This window comes from Schistocerca piceifrons, chromosome X (genome assembly GCF_021461385.2).
Source record: "Schistocerca piceifrons isolate TAMUIC-IGC-003096 chromosome X, iqSchPice1.1, whole genome shotgun sequence".
In the NCBI taxonomy this organism is placed as follows: Eukaryota; Metazoa; Arthropoda; class Insecta; order Orthoptera; family Acrididae; genus Schistocerca; species Schistocerca piceifrons.
Genome location: NC_060149.1, coordinates 898,771,172 through 898,795,820, shown reverse-complemented (window position 1 = coordinate 898,795,820; position 24,649 = coordinate 898,771,172). Strand labels below are relative to the sequence as shown.

The following is a 24,649-nucleotide window of genomic DNA, read 5'->3' as shown; positions in this document are numbered from 1 at the left end:
GGATGATTTCTAATAAAATGTCATTCATGCACAGGGGACATCTTTTTTTTAATAAACTTTCCGTGCGACGTATTATTAAGTATTGATCCTCAGACTAGGATAGTATGTTCGTCTCAGCTTGTTATTCAGCAAGACAGTGTCACAGAAGTATCTAACAACGACTGGGGGAAATGTAAAGGCTTACTCCGAAAATTATGAGAGTCAATTTTCGATGACGAGTTAACATACCACATCCTCCCATATAAGTCTTCCTTAAAGACCGTGACAGTCATCTTAGTGAAAAACGGGTATTTACGAAGGCGTGCTGACAGTCATTCTCGCCCCATACCAACCTCGAATGAGATAAGAAATAGTGTTAAACTATATGAGTATCTATGTACTTTCTGGTTCAGATCATGCGGTTACTTATGGATCAAAGCTGGAGATAGGGACTGAGGTGCCTCAGAGATAAGTTGAAAAGATGTACCGTGGTCAGCTGCCTAACCGTATTACATGCAGCACTATAATGAATGCAGTCACACAGTTCCACACACATAAGAAGTTGTAGAAGATGCGAATAGTGTGCTTTGGCATGTGAAGTGCCCAGATTTGTCGTCGACTGAACGCATTTGGTGTGTACTGGGCTCACGCCTGCTCCCTTTACTCTCCGACCCATGTGATTGCAAGAGAACTTTTCGAATAATCACATATGATTTACTGAATATTACCATTTTAATTCAAACCATCGTTAATTTCACTTAGGGGATACGTAAGTACGGACATAATGCATTTCACTCAGAAATCGTGACAGATCATTTAGGACTTGGGAAAGAGGATCTACTCGTTACAAGACGTAAACTGACGGATCAAATACGTAGGGATACAAGTGCAAAACTTAGTGTATTCTTCATCTGATACATTAGAAAAGTTTTCTGTTAATTACGTCACTGTTTTCTTGCCCCTGTGAAGTATGAGCTGTAACTATTCAGAGAAGAAGGTGGTAACGATATACGTTTCTCCCACAAAGGCAGGAAAATTACAGTCAGGAGAATGGAGCGCATTTAAATGGACTCATTTTGGTTTCCACTTTGTCAGAAACAAGAGAAGGCTCAACAGTATGTTGTTGACCATGATCCGAACTTAGGAACTACACAAGGGGGACAGCTCAGAGAGATTTATGTTTATTTCAAAATTTAGTTCAAAAATAATCGTCAGTTTTCAACTCAACTAATGATTAAATATGAACATGAAATGTGCTGAAGACTCATTAGAGAAATACAAATAACAAACGTCTGTGTCCTTTTTTAAAAAAAAATATATAGATTGAAGGCAAAGGGGGTAGTCCAATATAGTTCTCACTACTTCATAAACTTTCCAAATTAATAGTTTTATAAACAATGGTGCAAAAAACCGATAGATATCCGTGTGGTCATTTTCTTCAGTACTTCTTCGATTACCGACAGAAACCACAGACACCCAGAACAATTCCAGCAGTGCACTAAAGTTTATAAAAATATCTTTAAATCTGCATATTATGTGTGCTATTAAGAGTCTTGTTTAAGTTAACATTTCAATCCAGAATCAGATTTTTTTAAATAGCCTACGACTGAACTGTTCTCCTCTATCTCTCAAAGTTGATACCCTTGTCTGCTAGCAGAAAAACCTCTAAGAACTGGGAAGTTCTGGATAGGCATTTGCAAGCTGAAGCTTGGCTTGGCTCTAGGAGACGTGATCGGCCTGCGGCAGCTAACTGCACAGAGAACTGTGGTAAACAAATAAATACGAGTGTACAGCTCTTTGCACGGCATATACAGGGTGGCCCATTGATCGTGATCGGGCCAAATATCTCACGAAATAAGCATCAAACGAAAAAACTACAAAGAACGAAACTCGTCTAGCTTGAAGGGGGAAACCAGATGGCGCTACGGTTGGCTCGCTAGATGGCGCTGTCATACATCAAACGGATATCATCTGCGTTTTTTTAAATAGGAAACCCCATTTTTATTACATATTCGTGTAGTACGTAAAAAAATAGGAATGTTTTAGTTGGACTACATTTTTCGCTTTGTGATAGATGGCGCTGTAATAGTCACAAACATAGGGCTCATAATTTTAGACGAACAGTTGGTAACAGGTAGGTTTTTTAAATTAAAATACAGAACATAGGTACGTTTGAACATTTTATTTCGGTTGTTCCAATGCGATACATGTACCTTTGTGAACTTATCATTTCTGAGAACGCATGCTGTTACAGCGTGATTACCTGTAAATACCATATTAATGCAGTAAATGCTCAAAATGATGTCCGTCAACCTCAATGCATTTGGCGCAATATGTGCAACGACATTCCTCTCAACAGCGAGTAGTTCGCCTTCCGTAATGTTCGCACATGCATTGACAATGGCTGACGCATGTTGTCAGGCGTTGTCAGTGGATCACGATAGCAAATATCCTTCAACTTTCCCACAGAAAGAAATCCGGGGACGTCAGATCCGGTGAACGTGCGGGCCATGGTATGGTGCTTCGACGACCAATCCACCTGTCATGAAATATGCTATTCAATACCACTTCAACAGCACGCGAGCTATGTGCCGGACATCCATCATGTTGGAATTACATCGCCATTCTGTCATGCAGTGAAACATCTTGTAGTAACATCGGTGGAACATTACATAGGAAATCAGCATACAATGCACCATTTAGATTGCCATCGATAAAATGGGGGCCAATTATCCTTCCTCCCATAATGGCGCACCATACATTAACCCGCCAATGTCGCTGATGTTCCACTTGTCGCAGCCATCGTGGATTTTACGTTGCCATATAGTGCATATTATGCCGGTTTACGTTACCGCTGTTGGTGAATGACGCTTCGTCGCTAAATAGAACGCGTGCAAAAAATCTGTCATCGTCCCGTAATTTCTCTTGTGCCCAGTGGCAGAACTGTACACGATGTTCAATTCCTGGTGCATAGGAATATGATACGGGTGCAATCGATGTTGATGTAGCATTCTCAACACCGACGTTTTTGAGATTCCCGATTCTCGCGCATTTGTCTGTTACTGATGTGCGGATTAGCCGCGACAGCAGCTAAAACACCTACTTCGGCATCATCATTTGTTGCAGGTCGTGGTTGACGTTTCACATGTGGCTGAACACTTCCTGTTTCCTTAAATAACGTAACTATCCGGCGAACGGTCCGGACACTTGGATGATGTCGTCCAGGATAACGAGCAGCATACATAGCACACTCCCGTTGGGCATTTTGATCGCAATAGCCATACATCAACACGATATCGACCTAAACGGTCCATTTTAACACGTGTAATGTATCACGAAGCAAATACCGTCCGCACTGTCGGAATGTTACGTGATACCACGTACTTAGATGTTTGTGACTATTACAGCGCCATCCATCACAAAGCGAAAAAAGTGGTCCAACTAAAACATTCATATTTCTTTACGTACCACACGAATATTTAATAAATAATGGGGGTTCCTTTTTTAAAAAAAAACGCAGTTGATATCCGTTTGACGTATGGCAGCGCCATCTAGCGGGCCAACCATAGCGCCATCTGGTTTCCCCCTTCAAGCTAGACGAGTTTCGTTCTTTGTAGTTTTTTCATTTGATGCTTATTTCGTGATTTATTTGGCCCGGTCACTATCAATGGACCAGCCTGTATATTAAACCAGCAATCAAGATATCTCGTTTCAGTGTAAACTTCGCGTCAAAGCAAATCATGTGCAGGCTTTGCCAAGCCAAACTCTTCCATATCTCGTCCACCATGGACGTTCGGTCATCCCGCTTGGTATTTCAGCCTATGTGAGAACAAGAGAGGTCTCATGGTTAATACAATACAGCCCCCAAACGTTCCTTCAGAGCCTGCGGCTATTATTCCCCCTGTCTTTTCCAACTGAGCCATAGCTGTCCGCAGCTCGTGGTCGTGCGGTAGCGTTCTTGGTTCCCGGGTTCGATTCCCGGCGGGGCCAGGGATTTTCTCTGCCTCGTGATGACTGAGTGTTGTGTGATGTCCTTAGGTTAGTTAGGTTTAAGTAGTTCCAAGTTCTAGGGGACTGATGACCATAGATGTTAAGTCCCATAGTGCTCAGAGCCATTTTTTTGAGCCATAGCTCCGTCTTTAATAACCTCGATGAACGCCAGACAGACTGCAATATTATTCCTAGTACGTGGAAGAGGTAGTGATAGGTTACATTATTGGGCTATGTTTTCTGGTTATCAATATCAGCTATCAGGAAATTACCCGAAATCACAGTTAGTCTATTCGGTCCATTAAAGAGCCATGTGCAACTGATTGTACTGATCGAAGCATAGTAATTTCAAAAAATTTGGGAGCTCTGTCAACATGTTGTTCACAGCAGTTGAATTTGCAGTGGATTTTATTAAATTGAAGTATCTGAAGTCCACCATTGACACGGTGACACATGAACAGTGGCGTAGGTACGTAATTTGCAAGACGGAGTCGTCTTCACACTATCTGGCAGCGGTCTAACGCGTTGAAATCGCACGTCCCGCCCGTACCGCCCTCTACTCCCGCGGTGTCGACGTATCCCAGATGTAGACTCCTCTCGCTCGAAATGAGTGTACACAATGGCATTTAAGAATATGATTTCCCAAGTGAGTGAGAAAACAGTACGTAAAGTAGACGAGCCTTCCCGACAGACACGCCAGGAAGTCTTAAGAACTATTGTGTCCGTAGTTGGTCAGACGTAGCTTGGTTCACTATAAACACTCCAGTTATTTAATATGGGAATGAAACCGCAACATATTTATTCACAATATGTACAGAATAAAGAAAAACGCAGGGTGCCTCAGGAGGAATGGTAAGTATTTAGGGATATGACAGGAAGGATCATTCGAAGTAAAAAAAAGTCTAGTAAACAAGGGCTTAAAATGCATATCTTAAGAGCTATGAGCACTTCGTCATCTTCGCTGCTGTGAAACAAACCTCCTCTGCTGAAAGTTCTCTGCTTTGTATATTTTGGGAGGAGGCAGTATGGACCAAAGAAAGAAGTGTAGTAAACATCGTTTCTAAAATACCTACCTTAACCCTAAAATACTAAATCCTCGTAAGATTTACGATTGCAGTTGGTACCAATTCGCGTTTCCCGCCAATTTGTAATTGCCAGTACTGAGTGTTAAATAGGATATTTTGTACGTATTTTGAACGTGACATACCATTGGAGACGTTTCAATTGAAATTAACTAGAGCATAAACTACAAATTACGACTTCCTTTGAATAAAATATGGAGTAATAAAATTTAAGATGACCCGAGCGTTGTGGGGCAGTGGTTAGCACACTGAAGTCGCATTCGGGAGGGCGGCGGTTCAAAGCCGCGTCCTGCCATCCTGATTTAGGTTTTCCGTGATTTCCCTAAATCGCTTCAGGCAAATACCCGGATGGTTCATTTGAAAGGACACGGCCGACTGCCTTCCCCATTCTTCTCTTATCCGATGGGACCGATGACCTCGCTGTTTGGTCCCCTCCCCCAGACCAACCAACCAACCAAAATTTACGATGGTTTAGTAAGAATGTAACATTTTTCTTCATTTAGTGTCCTAAGGTTAAGAACTATGAGCGAAAATAAACAAGTGATCATAACTCGCAAAATGTGCATTTTAGATCCCATGTTTACCAGACTTTTGGCTTCGAATGATCGTTCCTATCAGATCCCTGAACATTGACCACTCCTCTGAGGACACCTTGCATGCGTAATTTGGATCACTGTGAATTCGTTCTAGCAACGTCTCTCACACATTTATCGCTGTATAATTCTATAATGATTAATAACGTCGTGCACTGTTTGTGGTGGTCTCACTGCAAGTCCTGCCAGATCTAATGGTAGAGTTCGGTGAGCTGCGTATTAAAAAAGACTCTCGGACGGATACATTTGCATGCAGCGTGTGGAAGGGAAGACGGAGAGCCCTGTTGGTGCCCAATTAAATGATGCGTCTTCTGCGCAGGTTTGGGCGACGCGCGATGCACCTTGAGCTCTCGGCAAACAACTTGAACATAGCATTCTCCTCTCCACCCCACCTGAAAAAAAAAGAATGTAGCCCACAGTGGCCCAAAGAGTGCGCGCGGTGTGTGCCGTGGTGCAGATGATGGCGTTCGAAGCGATGCGCTGTCAGATGACGCCACCTAACCAGCGTCACAACATTCACCACGCGAACCACCGGTAATAACTGCCAAAAAATGAGAGGTAGGGCGTCCATAGAACGACAGAGGTGGCTGCAGCAGTGGCACTGTCCAGGACTCCGAAATCTGTGATACTGATGTAGGCCTGTCTGTGACTGACGTCAACGGCTGTGGACGTGGCAGCTTAGGCGGGTATCGGTCCACCTCTGTGGAAAAGGTGTCAGGTGATCCGCGCACCTGAGCACCAGTCACTGGCAAAGGTCGCTCAGGGGCATCAGCCTGTGTTGCAGGCAGAGCTTCTGAAAAAACTGAAATCTACAGCAGATCACAATAAGCACGAAATAGGATACGATCCTGGTGCCCGATGGGTGCCCGTTTTTCCGCGAACGGAATAATGAGCTCGGCCAATCGTCTGAATGACGATGCCGGATTCCCAGTTGTGAAGTTTGCTATGAACACGGTAGGAAACTTTGTCGTCTGTGCGAAACTTCCTTGCGAAGTTAGCTTCTGAAGCGCGTTGGTGAGGGTGAAACAGAAGCAGCAAAGTGCGGTGACGACTACCATGTAAAAATTCAGCCGGCGAAGGTCCTGAGAAATAATAACAAAGCATTTTCCCTCGAGTGCGAAGTAAGAAACTTGGAAATATGAGCCTTGAGAGTGCGAGCGAAACGTTCGGCTTCACCTTTCGATTTAGGAGAGAATCAAGCAGTTCGGATGTGGTGAATCCCATGTTATTGGCAAAATTGTTGAAACTCCAATGAGGAAAACAGCGGACAGTTGTCCGAAACGATTTTTTGTGGTAAACCTTCTAGGCAAGCGACAAATGTGAGTGCTTTGATAGTGCTAGCGGTGATCTTCGAATCCATTGGAATGACAAACGTATATTTACTGTATGGATCGACGATAATTAGCCACCATTTGTTCCAGAAAGGACCCGAAGAATCAATACGCTAGAGTTGCCAAGGTCAAGGTCAATTAAAAAATTCTTCGCGTGGCGCTGCATGGTTGACGGAGCGTGCATGGCAGTGTGTAGTCGTTGTTCAATCTGCTTATCGTAACCGCCCACGTAGCAACAATGCAGGGGCACTAGCTGTTCAGTTTTACGATTCTCCAATGTCCTCTACGAAAAAGCCTCAAAACATGTTTCTCAAAACATGTTTCTCAAAACATGCGCGAAGCATGCTTCGCGTTCATGAGGATTATGCAACAATATCACAGCATTCTGCAGAGAAAATCTTGCGCGTTGCGCATGGGATTTGCCCACTAATTCATCTGAAACTGATTCCGGATTATGAGGCCAACCCATCCGAGTGTAGTACCTGAGGAATCGTCTTGACTAATCCTGTTCAGTAGCATGTGCGAACTGTCGATAATCACTGTGAAAAGGATACAGTGCTTGCGAATTAGATTGATCAATATGAAGACAAGACGCTTCTGACGCATGTAATTCCGGATCGTTACCCAGAGGTAAACGAGATAGAGTGTCTGCGTTGGCATGCTGTGCTGTAGGCCGATAAAGAATATCAGACTGGTAGTTCGAAAGAAGTAATGACCAACGTTGCATCTTCTATGCTGTACGATCAGGGACATCTTTCGTCAGATGACAAAGAGCAGTCAACGACTAATGATCAGTCACGAGAAAAAATTTTCTGCCATGCAGATATTGATGAAATTTCGTGACGGCACACATGATGGGTAAGGTTTGCTTTTACAGCGGATTGCAGTTGACTTGGGCCTTGTTCAAAATCTTTGATGCAAATGTTCCAGGGGTTTAGGATGAGCAGTTTGCTAGTGGTTTTGACCGCATATGCACGTGACAAAATATATTTCACATATATTTAACATATTTCACACTTATTTGTGCACGTATACGTCCAGATCTCTTGCGAATTTCGAGCTGCAGTTTCATTTTCACGCAGCTCAATGTTTATGGCGACGTATCTCCTGATATATGTGCTGTACCACAATATAATTTTAGAGGTTCATCCACTGCTGTATGTGGCTCTTGTCGGGGAAGTGTGTTACGAACAGAATTAGTAGTAAAAAATGATTCAAATGGCTCTGAGAACTATGGGACTTAACAGCTGAGGTCATCAGTCCCCTAGAACTTAGAACTACTTAAACCTAACTAACCTAAGAACATCACACACATCCATGCCCGAGGCAGGATTTGAACCTGCCTTCATTGGACCACTCTAGTCAGTTATACAAAGATTTATACAAGTTGTTGTTATTCAACAATACAGTACAATTCAATAATAATTCAATAAGACAATTCGATAGTACAGTGGCTATACAAGGACTGTTATAATTTATTATTATATGAAGGATATATTGCTCTTCTGACTGCCCAATACTTCTTCATTATTTCAGATAGTTTCTTTCTTTCTTCGTCTGAGATCACTCTTCCTGTAGCCCTTTTGTTGCTCTTCGATTCTTGTCTGGATTGTATGTCTTGCAGTATTGTGGTGCTCTCTGTTCTGTTTTATAGATCATCTACCGTAATCTGGAGTTCTCTTATATCTTCCTTAATTTATGTGATCCATTTAATTTTGCGCTTACTGTTCCACAATTTTTCTACTAGCCCCTTACCAATTCTGTTTTCTGGTGTTCTCTTCAGATGTCCAAAGGACGAGATATGTTTCTTCCTTATCGTGCTCGTTACTTGTTCTGATTTCTCGTATACTGTTTTATTTGAAATTTATTCTCCCATGCCCATTTGCTTGATACTGTTTATTTAAGCATGCCCTAACTACTCTTCTTTTTATCTTTAGTATTTTGTCAATTTCTGCTGTATTAGTTGTTTTGAAGATGGTTTAAGGGCTGCGTTAAGTAATTTCTGGTTGCGTTTTATAATGATTTATTTTGCGTGTATGTAACTTTTTTGTTGTATGTGATTATTGGTAATGTAATTTGCTAAATATTTAAATGTATCAACAATTTTGAGTTCTTGTTCTCCTATTGTAATTTTGTTTGCAAGTGGTGGGTCAGTTAGCACAATCTCTGTTTTTTCAAATGATATTATGAGGCCACTTTTCTGTGCTGCTTCTTGTAGTGGTTTAATTTGTTGCCTGGTTTCTTGAACATTGTTGGCTGGGAGAGCAAGATCATCAGCAAATCCCAAGCAGTTTCAACTTATATCATTTTCAGCATTTCCAATTCTTGTGATCTTTGGATTATTCTTGTACAGTTCTCTTTTTATGTATTCCAGTGCACTGTTGCACAGTGGTGGTGACAGCCTGCTTTTATAGGTAATGTGTCAAACATTCCTCATACAAACTTCACTTTCGATGTGATGTTGGTTGGAGTCCTATTAATGTACTCGGTTTTAGGTAGAGTCCCAGATTTCTTAAAATTTTTAATACTAAATGTCTATCGAGACAATCATATACCTCCTTAAAATCTAAAAATGATATTGCCAGGGTTTTTTTCTGTTTTCTTTAGTATGCCAAAATCAGTTTTAGAGTAAAGATCTGCTCTGCACAGCTTCTACATCGTCTGAAACCTCCATGGTACTCACCTAACACCTGTTCTAGTTGTTCCTTGATTCTTCGGTGTAGTATCTTGAATAAAATCTTGTATGTGACGTCTAGGAGATAGATTCCTCTGTAGTTGCCCAGTTTGCTGTTATCCCCCTTCTTGTGTAGTGGGTGGATGATGGCCGTGGTCCAATGTTCAGGGAATTCTTCTGTTACCCATATTTTTCTTAGAGCCTTGCGCAAGGTCTTGACTGTGCCACTTGAGAATTTCCACATTTCAGCAAAAATCTGATCTCTTCCACATGCCTTATAATTTTCTTGTCCTTTGTGGACTCTTTCTACTTCTTCGAAAGTTGAGGGTTCTAATTTGTTAGGTTCGGTTTTAATTGGTATATTTAAGTCAATTTGTAAGAGTTCTTTGGCTTCTTCACAATTCAAAAATTTATTAAATGTTTTTGCCATGATATCAGCATTTTCTTTGTTCCTCTGTGCCATTCTTCTATCTTCATCTTTCAGTACTAGTGTAGGAGGCTCATACTGTTGTAGTTGTTCCCCAAAAATTTTCTAGTAATTCCTGGAATTGGTTTTGTGCTAATTATCTTCTACAGAGTTTATTATGTCTTTGTGGAATCCTCTCTTAATTCTCCTAATGTTTTGCGTGAATTTTTTCCTTTCATTTTTGAGCTTGATGGCATTTTCCTCTGTTTTGTGTGTTTGAAACTTTAACAATGCTTGGCGTTTTTCCTCAAGGAATTTGACACGTTCTGTAGTCCACCATGCACGTTTTCTTCGTAGATTCAAGGGAGATAGGTTCTCGGCTTGTGTCTTGAAACTTGGACCAGTTCTTCTAGATCGCCTGTTACTTTAATGATTTGTGTTATTTGTTGGTATTTATCATTTTTAATTGGGTTATGTGGGTCGTACTTCCTTCTTGCTTTATTAATTTTTTCCATTTTTTTCGTTAATGGAGTGATTTCATTTCAATTTTAATTTAACATTTCAATAGTTTAACATTGTAGATTTCCTTACGAAAATTTTTGTCTATACAGATGTGGTCTAGCTGCCACTCCTCCTTCCTCCAGTCTGGTATTTCCACGTCTTTAGTTTATTTGGCTTCCTGTGGAAATATGTTGATTTAGATATAAGGTTGTGTTCTCTGCAGAGTTCTACAAGTCTTTCACCGTTCTTGTTTGTAAAGTTATATGAACTCCATTTTCCAGTTATGTCTTCATATTTCCTTTCTGTTCCCAGCTGGGCGTTGAAGTCTCCCAATAAAATTTTTACATTTCTTTTACTTATTCTGTTCACAGTTTATTCGAGAAAGTCCCAAAATTTATTTACCTCTTCCTTTATTTTTGTTAGAAAACTTTTTTTCATTTGTAGGAACATGAGCATTTATAGTGGTGTAGATTTTATTCATTGTTTCAACAGTCAGAGTTTCAACTACTGGCGAGGGGAATGGCCGCGCGGTTAGAGGCGTCATGTCACGGATTGCGCGGCTACTCCCGCCGTAGGTTCGAGTCCTCCCTGAGGTATGGGTGTGTGTGTTGGTCTTACAATAAGTTAGTTTAAGTAGTGTGTAAGTCTAGAGACCGAAGACCTCAACAGTTTGGTTCCTTAGGAATTCACACACATTTGAACTTTTTTTTCAATTATTGATGACATTGCTTGAAAAACAGTTACTGAATTTATTATTTTTATATTCACTATAAATTCAGATCCAAATTGGGGACATTTCTTCATAACCCTCTGTCCTGATTTCCCATTATAAAGTCTATACTAATGAGCCAAAACATTATAGCCACCTGCTTAATTTTTTTTCTTCTTTGGAACGAAATACATTACTGGTTCTGCATATCAGGCGTCAGACAGTTTGTCGGTAGGTTTGTCGAGGTATGTGGCATTAGATGTCTACGCACATGTCATGTAATTCGTGTAACTAATGGGCCACTGATCTGCGTACGCGATGATGGCGTACCATAGCTACCCAGATGGGTTCCAAAGGATATAATCCAGGTGAATTTGGTCGCCGAGACAGCAACGTGAGTTCATGATAATGCTCCTCAAACCGCTGCAGCACGGTTCCAGCTCCGAGACACGGATAATTATAGTCCTAAAACATGACAGCGCCGTCGGGGAAGACATCAGGCATGAAGAGATGCATTCAGCGTGTCTTCGAATATACCACAGATCCCAGGCAGGCACAAAAGGATGTTCCCCGTAGCTCCCATCAGCTCTCGTCAGTGGCACGAGCCGCCGTTCACATCAGTGACGGAGCTTGAAGAGACGAGCATCAAACCATTGTAGCAAAAATGTGATTCATCCGAAGAGCCGACACGTTTCCATTGATCGACGGTAAAATCCCGATGGTCTCATGCCCACTACAATCGCAATTGACGATGTTATTGGGTCAAAAAGTGAACGCGTCGGAGTGGTCTGCTGCGGAGCTCCATGTGCTATGAACGATACGCTCCGAAATACTTGTGCGTACGCCAGCATTGTGCTTTTTCGGCAGAGATGACACAGATCACCATCTGTCCTATTTTACCGAGCAGACAAGCTTCCGAACCCCACGTTCTGTGAAGAGTCGTGCAAGTCACACCATTCTGCGCCTAGTGGTAGTTTCACCGTCTTTCTACCTCTTTCCGTAGATGCTCGCAACAGGAGCACGTGAACATTCGATCAGCTTCGCCGTTTTTCAGGTATTTGTTCACAGGCTCTGCGAAATAATAATCTGCCCTTCGTGAGAGTCGCTTATCTCAATGTATTTCCCCATTTGCAGCCCATACCTCCGCTAGGGAGATCCCCCGTACGCGTCTGCTCCTCTTACATACTTCTGTTGCCGCGTCACGTGCCCGCAACGCCACCAGGCGGCAGTGGCTATCATGGTTTGGCTTATCAGTGTATATTTCTGTGATTCGAACGGGTCCTCCATCGTGTTTCTCGTTTCTTGGAGCCCGGATATTAGAATTTTTTGTTAATTTTATTTACCTACGAAATTTTTAAGTTTTCCAGTCTTAAATAGTGAGTTAATGTTGTGTGTTTCTGTATAATTTCATGGCGAACCTTCTTCTTGTGTGTTAGTGTGCATTTTCGTGGTTGGAAACGCACCGCTTCATTGCAGTCCTCTAGTTGGCTAGCCACCAAATACGATGTAACCTTTACCTGCCTTATTGGGCAGGACAGTGGAATTTTTTTCCTAAAAGACGTTTCCATATTTAACTTTCAAAGGTAATTAACCTTAGCTGGAGCAAGCTCAGATTTACAACTACGTTTGTTAACCGTAGAAGGTGTGTCTGATTCGCAAGAGCCATCTTATTTGACTCGAGGCCACAGGTAAGCCGGTTAGGATCTCCTGTCCGTCACCTGGGACGCGCCACGTAGGAATATCGCCTCTCCTGTTTCGGCAGCGGAGTAGGTTCGTAGTAGTGAATTAAAACGTCATGCACGATGCGGCAGTTTTCCAGGCACCTCAATATTTGACGTCATATCTACTGAATTATGTGTCGTACAATGATACTTTTTGTAGGCGTATTCAGCGGCAGATGTGGACACTGTCTGCGAAAAGTGTTGCAAAACAGAGTTCGTAGCAACGAACCAATAAATTAAAATGTCTGGCGTGATGCGGCAGTTTTTCGTGCATTTCAGTGTTGATGACGTCATATCTCCTGAACTGTATGTCGTACATTGATATAATTTTTCTGTACATTCAGTGGTACATGTGAATACTGTCTCCAAAATATGTCGCAAATACGATTAGTAGATAAAAGAAGTAAGAAATTGAAACGTCATGCTTCGTGCGGCAGTCTTACTGCGCGAACAGCGAAACTGTAGTAAGCGATAAACTATATTCCTTTCATCATTTTGTGCAGGTCGTCATCGAGAAAAGGTTTCACAGAAGTTTGAAATTATATGTAAAGTTTGTTGCAAATGCCGGCCGGAGTGGACGAGCGGTTCTAGACGCTACAGTTTGGAACCGCGGGACCGCTACGGTGGCAGGCTCGAATCCTGCCTCGGGCATGGGTGTGTGAGATGTCCTTAGGTTAGTTAGGTTTAAGTAGTTCTAAGTTCTAGGGGACTGACGACCTCAGCAGTTAAGTCCCATAGTGCTCAGAGCCATTTGAACCATTTTTTGTTGCAAATCTCTACGCGCTCTGATTCGTATATAGTGGATGTCTAAAGTATGCTTTTTCATTCTCCAGGGAAGGGATGAGGTATATCTACAAATGGTTCAAATGGCTCTGAGCACTATGGGACGTAACTTCTGAGGTCATCAGTCCCCTAGAACTTAGAACTACGTAAACCTAACTAACCTAAGGACAACACTCACATCCATAACCGAGGCAGGATTCGAACCCGCGACCGTAGCGGTCGTGCGGCTCCAGACTGTAGCACCCAGAACCGCTCGGCCATCCCGGCCGGCGTATATCTACACCCTGGAGCACACTTTCTTCTGTGATCGGGAAAACGAGTGTTTGACATTCTCATTCAATGGAGAGCCTTCAGACGTACACTTCACGGTATGTTAATTCTGTGTGTGTAGAACCAATGGGCACACGAGAGTCGCACGCAGCGAATAGGGGTGCTGCACTCTACAATTTCACCAGAGCACGCGATTACCGCCACCTTCTCTACACGTTTTCAATAACCCGTACGTCTTCATTTAGTGATTAACCTCGACTCTGGAACACTGCAACTGGCACGGATATGCTTCTACGGCGATTTGACGCCGTGTATAGCGGACACGACTGGTGCTACGCGCGCCATGGTGTCGGCTTCCACTGTCCGAGATTATAATGATCATGGGAACTCCGTGTATGGTGTGCTGAATGGCAAAGCGTAGTGTTTTCGGACGAACCCCACATCAACTGGTCATGTAGTGAAAAAAGAAAGGAGGACAATTCGAGTTGGCCGTCCCGTCGCCAGCGAGGTTATTATGGATGGAGCACGAGCTCAGATTGCGAAAGGACGGGGAAGGAAATTGGTTGTGGTCTTTCCAAAGGAAGCGATACCGATTAAAGAATATCGCGGGAACTAAATCTCGATGGCCAGACGGGGATTTGGCGGTCGTCCTCCCGAATACGAGCCCATTACGTCAACAACTGCACCACCCCGATTGGTCCGTACAGTGATGGTCACATAAGTGTAAGAAACGCAACAATGTAAGATGCGCAGACGATGAACATCGTGTGTGAAGCAAAATGCTTCAGGTTTTCGTGTCCACTTCTCGATGTGTTGCCAGTTGGCTTTTTCCTGGGGATCTTCAGCAGACGTCTGTTTAACGGTTTTTCTGGCGTTTTGCCAAACGTTCACGCGTTGCTGGTCCGCCACCGGCAGTGTTGCGCGAGTCTTTGACACCGCCAGCCACTCGTGCTGCCGAAGCGACAGAAAAGTCGTTAAACAAATTTCGGCCACGGATCCCGAGGTAAAGGCCAGCGGGCGACAAGTCACCAAGTGTGAGACTTCGGCGTGTCATCAGATACAACACGTAACCTCGTCTGCTATGTGCTAAGGGCGATTTGAATAGCAACAGCCACGTAAGGAAGGTTTTAGAGCACGAGGTTGGTCCCATGCTTCAGGCAGCTGCACTGCCGTATTTCTGCGGACAGTCCCTTTCCACAGATGGCAAGGAATGTGCAAGGCTTTTTCGAAGTGTACTACAGCTTCCGTGGCTTGCACGTTCGCCCCACATGTCATCTAGGGATAACATCTGGGATGTGATTGATCGAAAACTTGTTGGTCACGATCGTTCTGCAATTATATTGACCTCTATTTATATACTCCATATACTCCGCAATCCACAGTGCATGGCGAAGGGTGATTCATAAAAATACTGCAATTTTGTGTCCTATTTCCTTCACGTACTGAGCGAGAGAAAATGACAGTCTAGATGCCTCTGCACGAATCCTAACCTCTTTCATCGTTTTATAATGATCCTTGTGCAAGATATACTCGTCCGCTGGTGGCAACAAAATGGTTGCACAATTTTCTTCGTACAGGCTCTCTAACTCTACCCAACAGTGTTTCGTGAATGTTACGCCGCCTCTCCTCCAAGGATTCCCATGTAAGTTCCCAGAGAAATTCTGTACACTTCGGTATAGGCTATACCGACTTGTTACCATCCTGTCGACGCGTCTCTGAATTTGCTCAATGCCTGTTATCGTGTCTACTTGATAAGGACCACAAATAGCGGAACAGTACTGTAGACTTGGTTACAGAAACGTTACAGTTGCAATGCACTTTCCCAGAACCCTTCCAAAATTCTAAGTTTTCCATTCCTCTCCCATAATATTGATTTTACGTTACTGTCCCGTTTTATATAGCTTCTTTTTATTACCCGAAATGCTTACATTATGTGAAGTGCTCAAGTTATTCGCAACTAATGTTGCAATCGGATTATATATGGTTCTTTCTCTTTGTTGCAGGAACACTAAGCCACATTTAAAGAGAGCTGCCATTCATTGTACCCAGCCTAAATTTTGCACATGTCTTTGTCTAACGACAATACTCGTCTATAGACAGCTGCATCGTTAGCGAGCAGCCAACAGTGCTGCTGAACCTATCTGAAAAGTGTTTGTGTACATTAGGAATAGCAGATGTCCTATTTCACTTCCTTGGGCAGATTCCATAGTAAATTCGTCCCTGTTGAACATTTGACTGTCCAGTTTAGTGTACTGCGTTCTATTATTCCAATATTCATCGATATAGTCACATATTTACAAGGCTACTCCGTATTACTGCGTAGTCGACAAAGTGACACTGTGGAACTCCTTCTGAAATCTAGGAAGACGGTGTCTACGTATTGGCCTGTATCTGTTTTTTGCAATATGTTGAGTATGGCCTTAATCTTCCCTACCACCGAATTGTGCGACAATGTTTTCTATTATATCCAAAACCTCTCATAGTTTCGTACGAAGTGAATGATTGCCGGCCGAAGTGGCCGAGCGGTTCTAGGCGCCACAATCTGGAACCGCGCGACCGCTACGGTCGCAGGTTCGAATCCTGCCTCGGGCATGGATGTGTGTGATGTCCTTAGGTTATTTAAGTTTAAGTAGTTCTAAGTTCTAGGGGACTGATGACGTCAGAAGTTAAGTCCCTTAGTGCTCAGAGCCATTTGAACCATTTTTTTGTTGAGTATGAATAGAGCAAGCTGTTGATGTTTTGCAGACTTACATGCAAATCTTGTGGAGCGAGATTTTACAGAAAAATTTGTCACATTATTTGAGCCCATGGTGTCTTGGCACTATACTGAATTCTTAGAGACTCAGGTCATGTATAGTTGTGCAGTTCTGTAGCCTTAGTCATTTGTATTTTGTAATGTATCTGCTATTTGGTATGAATTTCATTTGAGTCGTGTGTATGCTTCTTGGTGCTTTTATATACTATTGCAGACAGAAATTTGTTTCTTACCTAAAGGAAGTGTCCCCTCTTCGTCAAGTAAACCAACACTGACACTAATACTAATTCTAATAGCTTCTGTATCGGGGACGTAGATAATGTTCCACAATCGGCGTCATAAAGAATTACCCGTCATTTCCTGGCACTGTTTTACTGTCAATAGTTAATTTTGTTAATTGCTGTTAGTGTCATTTTTAGTTTCGGAGCATAACTTTCTTAGTTTGGGTATTTATGTTGATTCCAGTTTCCATAAGAGTACTGTCAGTGATTTACGAGATTTTACAATTATTTCAAAGAACATGGTCTCTTCGGTGCAATACAATGTTCTGCATGCATCTGTCATTACTGAATTCTGGAATTTGAGAAATTCTTTCCTAGCTTACGTACAGTATTAATCCCATGCCACCAGGCAACTTCCTTGCGATCTTCTTGTGTGATTCCCAATTTCTCTGGCTCCAATTGCCATATCAGACTGCAGTTTTCACACATAAAATGACTATTCGTAAGCCGAGTCGCATAACTGCCAAGTCTTGTTACAGCGTTAGCATAACATTTCTTGTCCTTAGCGACAATGTAAAAGTATCGATACTTCTTGGTATCGAGTACTTTCGTACCAATACCAGTACTTTTTTACTCGACACTGTGCAGTTGATACTTTTCGTCATATCAGTAGTTTATAACAGGTATCGCATCACGGCCCACTCACTCAGCTCTAGACGTACAGAATATTAAACTGTTGCTTAACATTTTGAAGGCACTAGAACATGTCACCAAAGATCTATCAGGTGGGCAGTATGTACTATAAGCAAAACTATACTAATAATAGACTGCTAAAAAATGCAGCAAAATTTATGACAGCACTCACAACAGTGTAGTAGAGGCTGTAAAAGATGAGCGAAACAAGGCAGTAGAACGCAGGTATGGAAAAATTGTAGATAATCGTTTGCTGCAACAACCTGTTTGCTTGACCCAAGAATCAAAAACGTATGCCTTAAAGATGTCCCAGAGCTTGTACTCGGGCAGAATCTACAATAAAGTGTTTATCAGCGACAGTGAATCTTGAAACGTTACGTGACTTTTAGAATCATCATAAGAGTCTAGGACACAGCAAACAAAACAAAAAAGATGGAGCATTTGCTTCTTTCGAACCTATTGGGGTAAGCTTTTATCTGGCAACATGTGTTGATCACTGTGGCGTAATCCTTTAGACCAATGGAAGGAATGAAAGAGTTATTCTCTGAGCTGTTAAAGCTAAGCGAAAGCACCTGACAATTCCAACAACGTCAGTGCCCGCTGAGCGTTTATTTTCAGAAGCGGCAGTTCAGTCACCTAAAAGGTTATCAATGGAACGATCACATAAAATATTATTTTTGAGTGATTGTATAGAAGAAAAACGTGACCTTTTTTTCACTTTAAACCCTAATCTCCGTTCCTTCCTGCAGCTGGTTTTTGTTATTCTTGCTGTATTTCGTATTTCAAGCTCAAAATTTTAGAAAATAATGATCTACAATGAAAAAATTGCCTGATTTAGCTCTTGTATTTTTCTACTTAAAACTTGTGAAAATGGGATACCTCTTTGTTAAAGATACGTGGATAGATTGGAGCCGATAGAGAATATCTAACTTTTTTAGTCAAAGGTAAGTTTCGATAACTGAAGATATCAATAATTGCCCTTCGTTGCTTGGCTTGTAAAGGCTAAGCACTTGTGTACCTGTGTCTAATTTACTTTTCATGATCCAGCCTTCACACATACTAAATTTACGGAACAGTATTGCTGTGACATACGTATTTGGCTGTAGTGTGTTTTACAACGCAGTGTTTTGTTTTTCCAGCGCTTGACACGCCGAACGTGACGGTAAAGAAGCAAGTGCTGGAGCTGCTGTCGGCGCTGTGCGTGTACAACGCGGAGGGCTACGCCAGGGCTCTGGACGCCCTCGAGCGATACCAGGTGAGCTCAGCCGCTCTCACCCACTCTCTCGCCTTCACACTCTGTTTGCTTACAAAGAAATCTTCTACTTGCCTTCCCCGAGCGGTTCCGTATCTGTTTTCACAGCACTCCCTTTCACGTAAATCTCACGTAATGACCGTATCAGAAGGCAGTGTGTGTTCACAGTTTACAAGTTTGCTACTGGAGCCGTCTAAAGGCTATAAACGCTGACTGGCTCTATAGCTATAAGCTCCATGAGAGGATCACTAGTCTGTCTGAATTTATATTGCAGCAATTAGAAATACTTTTACGAAAACTGTGTGTACTTACTCACTTCCTTGTTTGCAAAATTACGTCTGTGGCGTCCGACACATTTCATTGAAAATTTTTGAGATATTTCACTGCTCTATTATCGTTATTTATAGCATTTCATCTATCACACGAACGCTGTTGGTGACTGTGTGAACGTTGATAAACCAAAACGACTTTAGTTAAAGAATGAAAAAAAAATTGAAGTTTCGTTTCATATAAAGCAATGTACTGTAGAAAAATTCTTACTATCAGCAAATTAGAAACTGTATCGAAATATCAGGTTTACTGCAGATGATAAACAGCTATGCTAAGGATATTAATTAGAACAGTGCTCTGCAAAATATTGTTTATTTACAGAATGATATTTTCACTCTGCAGCGGAGTGTGCGCTGATATGAAACTTCCTGGCAGATTCAAAACAGTTTTAATCTGCCAGGAAGTTTCATTATTTATTTAATTTATTTGGTCAATCGTTAGGTGACAGCTAGTTATCGCAAACACCGATAAAATGACGTGCGGCTTATATAGATATTACTTGCACAGAAGATACAAAAATGATGAAATATGGTTTTTCAAAAAAATATTATAATTTTATGTCACACAGAAATAGTTACATTTAACTAAAAATGAAAAATGAAGTTTTTATGTGGCTGTCGTTTCATTAAACAACAGATAAAATTAAAGTTTAATTTACAATTGTAATATAGTTTTGTTTAGCTGAAACTTGATTTAACAGATGGAAAATTGAGACTGAGTTTGGTAGTTTAAAACTAATCTGATATTCTGTGTAATACGTTTATTAATTTCCAGTATTTCCAGTTGCTGATCTTTCTGTTTTCCCTAATAGTATGTAAAACTTCACAGTCTACATCATCTGGATGGTTTTCTATTTAAAGATGTTCTGATAAGGTTGAATCTGTCTTTCCTAGTCACCAGCTTCTTTCATGTTTTCATTTTACTACAGAAAAAATTTTGGTACTGTGTTGTTGTAATGCGCAGGTCTGTTATTTCAATACTTCAAACGATTTGAGTTTCTCTGAAATTTTGCCAACATAGGGAATGGTGCACTACTTTTTGTAACTACTCACTAGATCCTGTTGCTCAGCGTGCTGAAGTGGTGTAGTTTTACGAGTTTTCGTTCTACTTCAAATATTAGTAATGAGGGCAGAGCTATAGCAATTACTGGAGACGGTAAGTCTGATCGTCTGCAGTTCGGTTTGATATGCAGCATCAGATAATGTGACAAAGAGATAAATGAACAGTAGTAAGTGCTATTAAAATTATATGGCCCAAAGTATTCTTTTTAATGTGCTGAATAAAGTAATTCACAATCCTAAAACTACACTGTGCAAAATAATCAAAGCGTCAATTTCTTAAAACCCCGTCATTCTCCCTCTCACCCCCCTCCCCCGTCAATAGCGATGCACAAGAATGATACATTTGGCTCAAAGTTTTCTGCAGATTTCTTCAGTGACGGTGCAAAAAAGTGGCATCCTGTGACGCCACCGCCGGCCGGTGTGTCAGAGCGGTTCTAGGCGCTTCAGTCTGGAACCGCGCGACCGCTACGGTCGCAGGTTCGAATCCTGCCTCGGGCATGGATGTGTGTGATGTCCTTAGGTTAGTTAGGTTTAAGTAGTTCTAAGTTCTAGGGGACTGATGACCTCAGATGTTAAGTCCCATAGTGCTCAGAGTCATTTGTGACGTCACCCTAGGACTCGGCGATGCTTCAAACAGCAAGGTGTCAATACATGCGAAAAGAAGACCAGAGCTCAGAAGTTCATGTGAGGTGCAATGTGGGTTCCTCAGGTCATATGGGCACCAGATTTCGCCAAAATTCTGCCCAACGCCGCCGCTGATGTGTCAAGCGATGGGAAGGTCGTCACCCCTGCCTTAACCAAATTTCAGCCCTTCTCTTGACGCCTCTACAATGCAGGTCGGAACCGCACCTCCCAGTGTTGGTATCACACGATTTCCTTACAGATGCCTGAGGACAATTTTTCAGATACGCCACCACTCAGAATCGACATGAAAAGGCCAGTGGAGGTGGCATGAAGGGAGTCAATGAAACCGCACCCTCCGTTGGGGCGTTCATTAAAACACATTTCGCGGTCGAAAACGACAGTCTGCAGTGACATACGCAACAGAAAGATATTCTTGACAACCCTTGAAACTAAAGACAACCCCCAGCCGATTCACCCCTTCTCTGAGGATGTCACAGAACTACAGTCCCAGTAAATATGATCTGACCACTTTGAAGTGGACTGAAACCATAATTTTTACTCTGGTATAAGGTGTGGGACCACTAGGGGCCATTGAAACCATTTGGCGAAATTTGAACGTGATCTGAAGTAGCAAAGGATGTTTATACTTCTTCAGCCATCCTGTTTCACACCTCCTGAGGTGTGATTGTGTGGGCAGTTCAGCAACACGCTCGGTGCCACCTGTGCACTGTTGTTAAATGTTTTAAAAATGTACCCATACAGAGATAAACCTTGACTGATTCCTAGGCGCCTGTGGAGAGGCAACCCCTTCGACAACCACAGCTGGTAGAGTACCTGCTTGCAGGCATGTAGAATCTGAGGGGTGTCAAGGGGTTGCGTGCGCGCTGGCGCCTAGGAATTGGTCAAGGGTTGTCTCTGTACAGGTACATTTTTAAAGCATTCGAGAAAGGTGCACAAGTGGGACTGAGGGTGTTGCTGAACTGGGGGTCATAGAGGGACTCTTTCACTTTTTATTCGAGCATGTGTCAAAGTCGCACTGCCCTGTGATCACGCCACAGGAGGAAGCGAAACAAGAGGGCTAAAAATCATAAAGACATTTTGCTGCTTCAGACTACATTCAAATGGTTTTGAATGGTCCCAAGTGGTTCCCCCCTGTATATCAGAGCAAAAATTGCGGTAATGCTATATTCCAAAGTGGTCAGATCACGTTCTATTGGGTTGCTATCCACGATGTTCTAAGAGAAGGGTTGAATTGTCCAGCAGGTGTCACCCATGTCGAAGGTTATCAAACTGTCATTTTCGACCACGAAATGTGTGTCAATGAATGCCACAAAGGAAGGGATCGTTTCATTAACGTCATTCATGCCACTTTCCCTCGGCTACCAACAAGAAAACCGCCTGATTTCAATTCTCGGTGTCACAGTTCTGACCTCCACCACAGAGGATCAAGAGAACGGGTGAGATGTGTTTAAGGTGGTGTGTGACGATTTTCGTATCATGTGACACGTTACAGTGGAGTTAGGTGTGAGGTGAAATTTGTTGCCAATGTGACATAATTAACCCACCATACACCTTACATGAACTACTGAGCTCTGACTTTTTTTTTTTTTTTTTTTTTTTTTTTTTTTTTTACAAGCGTCGACACCTTGGTGTTTGAACTGCCGCCGTACCCTAGGGTGAGGTGACAGGGTGCGAAGCCTTCATATCATTTCAGAGGGAGGTTGTAGGAACCTTTCAGACAAATTTAGAACTTCCGAGTCAAAACAGGAGACAATAATGGAGTTTCAAAAAAGTAATCCTTTAATTCTGTTGTACAGTGTATTTGTGTCCTCATGTAACATTTTACTTATTATTAGACAGAAGAATAAAGGGGACCCATTGACTATAGTGGAACATGAATGGGTGAAGTAAAAAGAAATTTGTGTTTGTTCAAGGAAGAACCCCCTCGAAACATTTATTTGTTGGAACAAACACGAACACTAGAAGAGAGTGTCTTAGGCAAGCGATAATACGAAAAGAAAGGATTATTTTTTGTATAGTTGCTTTTCTTAACTTTCTATCTCCATAGTCCTGAAGCAAATATGCTTAGAAAAGAATAATAAAACTATTTTATGTAGAACTAGATATGTCATAGAAAGAAGATATATCACAATGTTCGGAGTGAATCTTCTCGAAAAATTAGGCACGAAATGTACTAAATTTTATGCATAAATCTATTGGTACAGTGCAGTTTCATCTCGACCTAACGGCACAAAAACTGCGGTTCGAACGCTCACTTCAGCCTCGTATTTATCACCTTTCCAGGCTTGCGAAGTGCTTAACTGCAAATACTAATAGTCGTGATATAGTTTTTTAACGTTATTCGATATTCTTGAAACTAATAATGTAATGTTTCTATTTTAAGAGCTGTTGCCCTATTATCTCTGTAGCTAAAACAGTTAAGGGTGTTACGTACACGGTACAACACTCTTCGTTTCAGTTTCGATGCGATGATGAAATATCATGGCCGACGGTAAGTGTGATGTCTAGAACCAAGAAGCGAATCATGTTTGATTTATCTGCTTGAATTTTGCACGTCTACTCTGTTACCCTGAGCTCCTGTATTTCACGAAGAATAATATTTTTAACATAACGCGGAACTCCAGTGTTCAAACCTCGCTATAGTCACAATTATTTAACTACTAGCTGTGACTTCGACGTCGCTTGCCTGCGCTTTAGTAGTTACGGTACTGTAATAGATACAAACTATGATAGCTCAAACTGCAATGCACACTGCTGAGCCAGAACATTATGACTTCCGACCTACTATCGATATGAACTCGTCTACGCGTCCAGGCGACAATGACTGCTAGTTAGACACACGCACGGTGCGTGTAGTATCAGTATACGTGCTGTCCGTGTACAGAATGGAAAGCTTGGCCGAGGGCGGATTGCGATGGCCCGGAAGCTCAGCACGAGCATTTGGGAACTGCACGACTTAGGGTGTTTGAGGAGTGCTGTGGTGAGTGTCTTCAACAAGAGGCGAAACCAAGGTGAAACCACGTCGCACCGAGCGAGGTGGCGCAGTGGTTACCACACTGGACTCGCATTCAGGAGGACGACGGTTCAATCCCTCGTCAGGTCATCCTGATTTAGGTTTTTCATGATTTACCTAAATTGCTTCAGGCAAATGCCGGGATGGTTGCTTTGAAAGGGCACAGCCAACTTCCTTCTCCATCCTTCCCGAATTCGATGAGACCGATGATCTGGCAGTTTGGTCTCCTCCCCCCAAATCAACCCAACCCGTACCATGTCCAGACGTCGTAGGGTTGGGCAGCCACCCCTCATTACAGATGTCGGACGTCGTAGGCTGGGCAGACTGGTAAAACAGGACAGGCAGCGAACTGTGGCGGAACTAACATCAGACTTTAATGCTGAGAAGAATAGAAGTGTATCTGAACACACACTACACCAAACACTTCTAACGATGGGCTTCCGTAGCCGACGCCCCACGCATGTGCCGGTGTTAACATCTAGATATCGGCAACTACGACTGAAATGGGCACGTGACCATGTTGGCGCAGTGGCAGAGCGTTGGAGGGTCTGATGAATCCCGATACCTCCTTAATCATGCTGATGGGTGGGCGCGAATCCGTCGTCTTCCAGTGAAACAGCTTCTTGACACCTGCATTGCT

The 24,649-nt window shown here is 42.3% G+C and overlaps 1 protein-coding gene across 1 annotated transcript in view; it reads left to right on the top strand.

The window, feature by feature from the left end:
• LOC124721206 overlaps positions 1-24,649 on the top strand; it is a 1,098,625-nt gene that overhangs the window by 694,135 nt on the left and 379,841 nt on the right. The window contains exon 4 of the mRNA XM_047246056.1: positions 18,848-18,963. Coding sequence (XP_047102012.1) covers positions 18,848-18,963 — 116 coding nt within the window. The remainder of the gene's footprint in view (positions 1-18,847; positions 18,964-24,649) is intronic.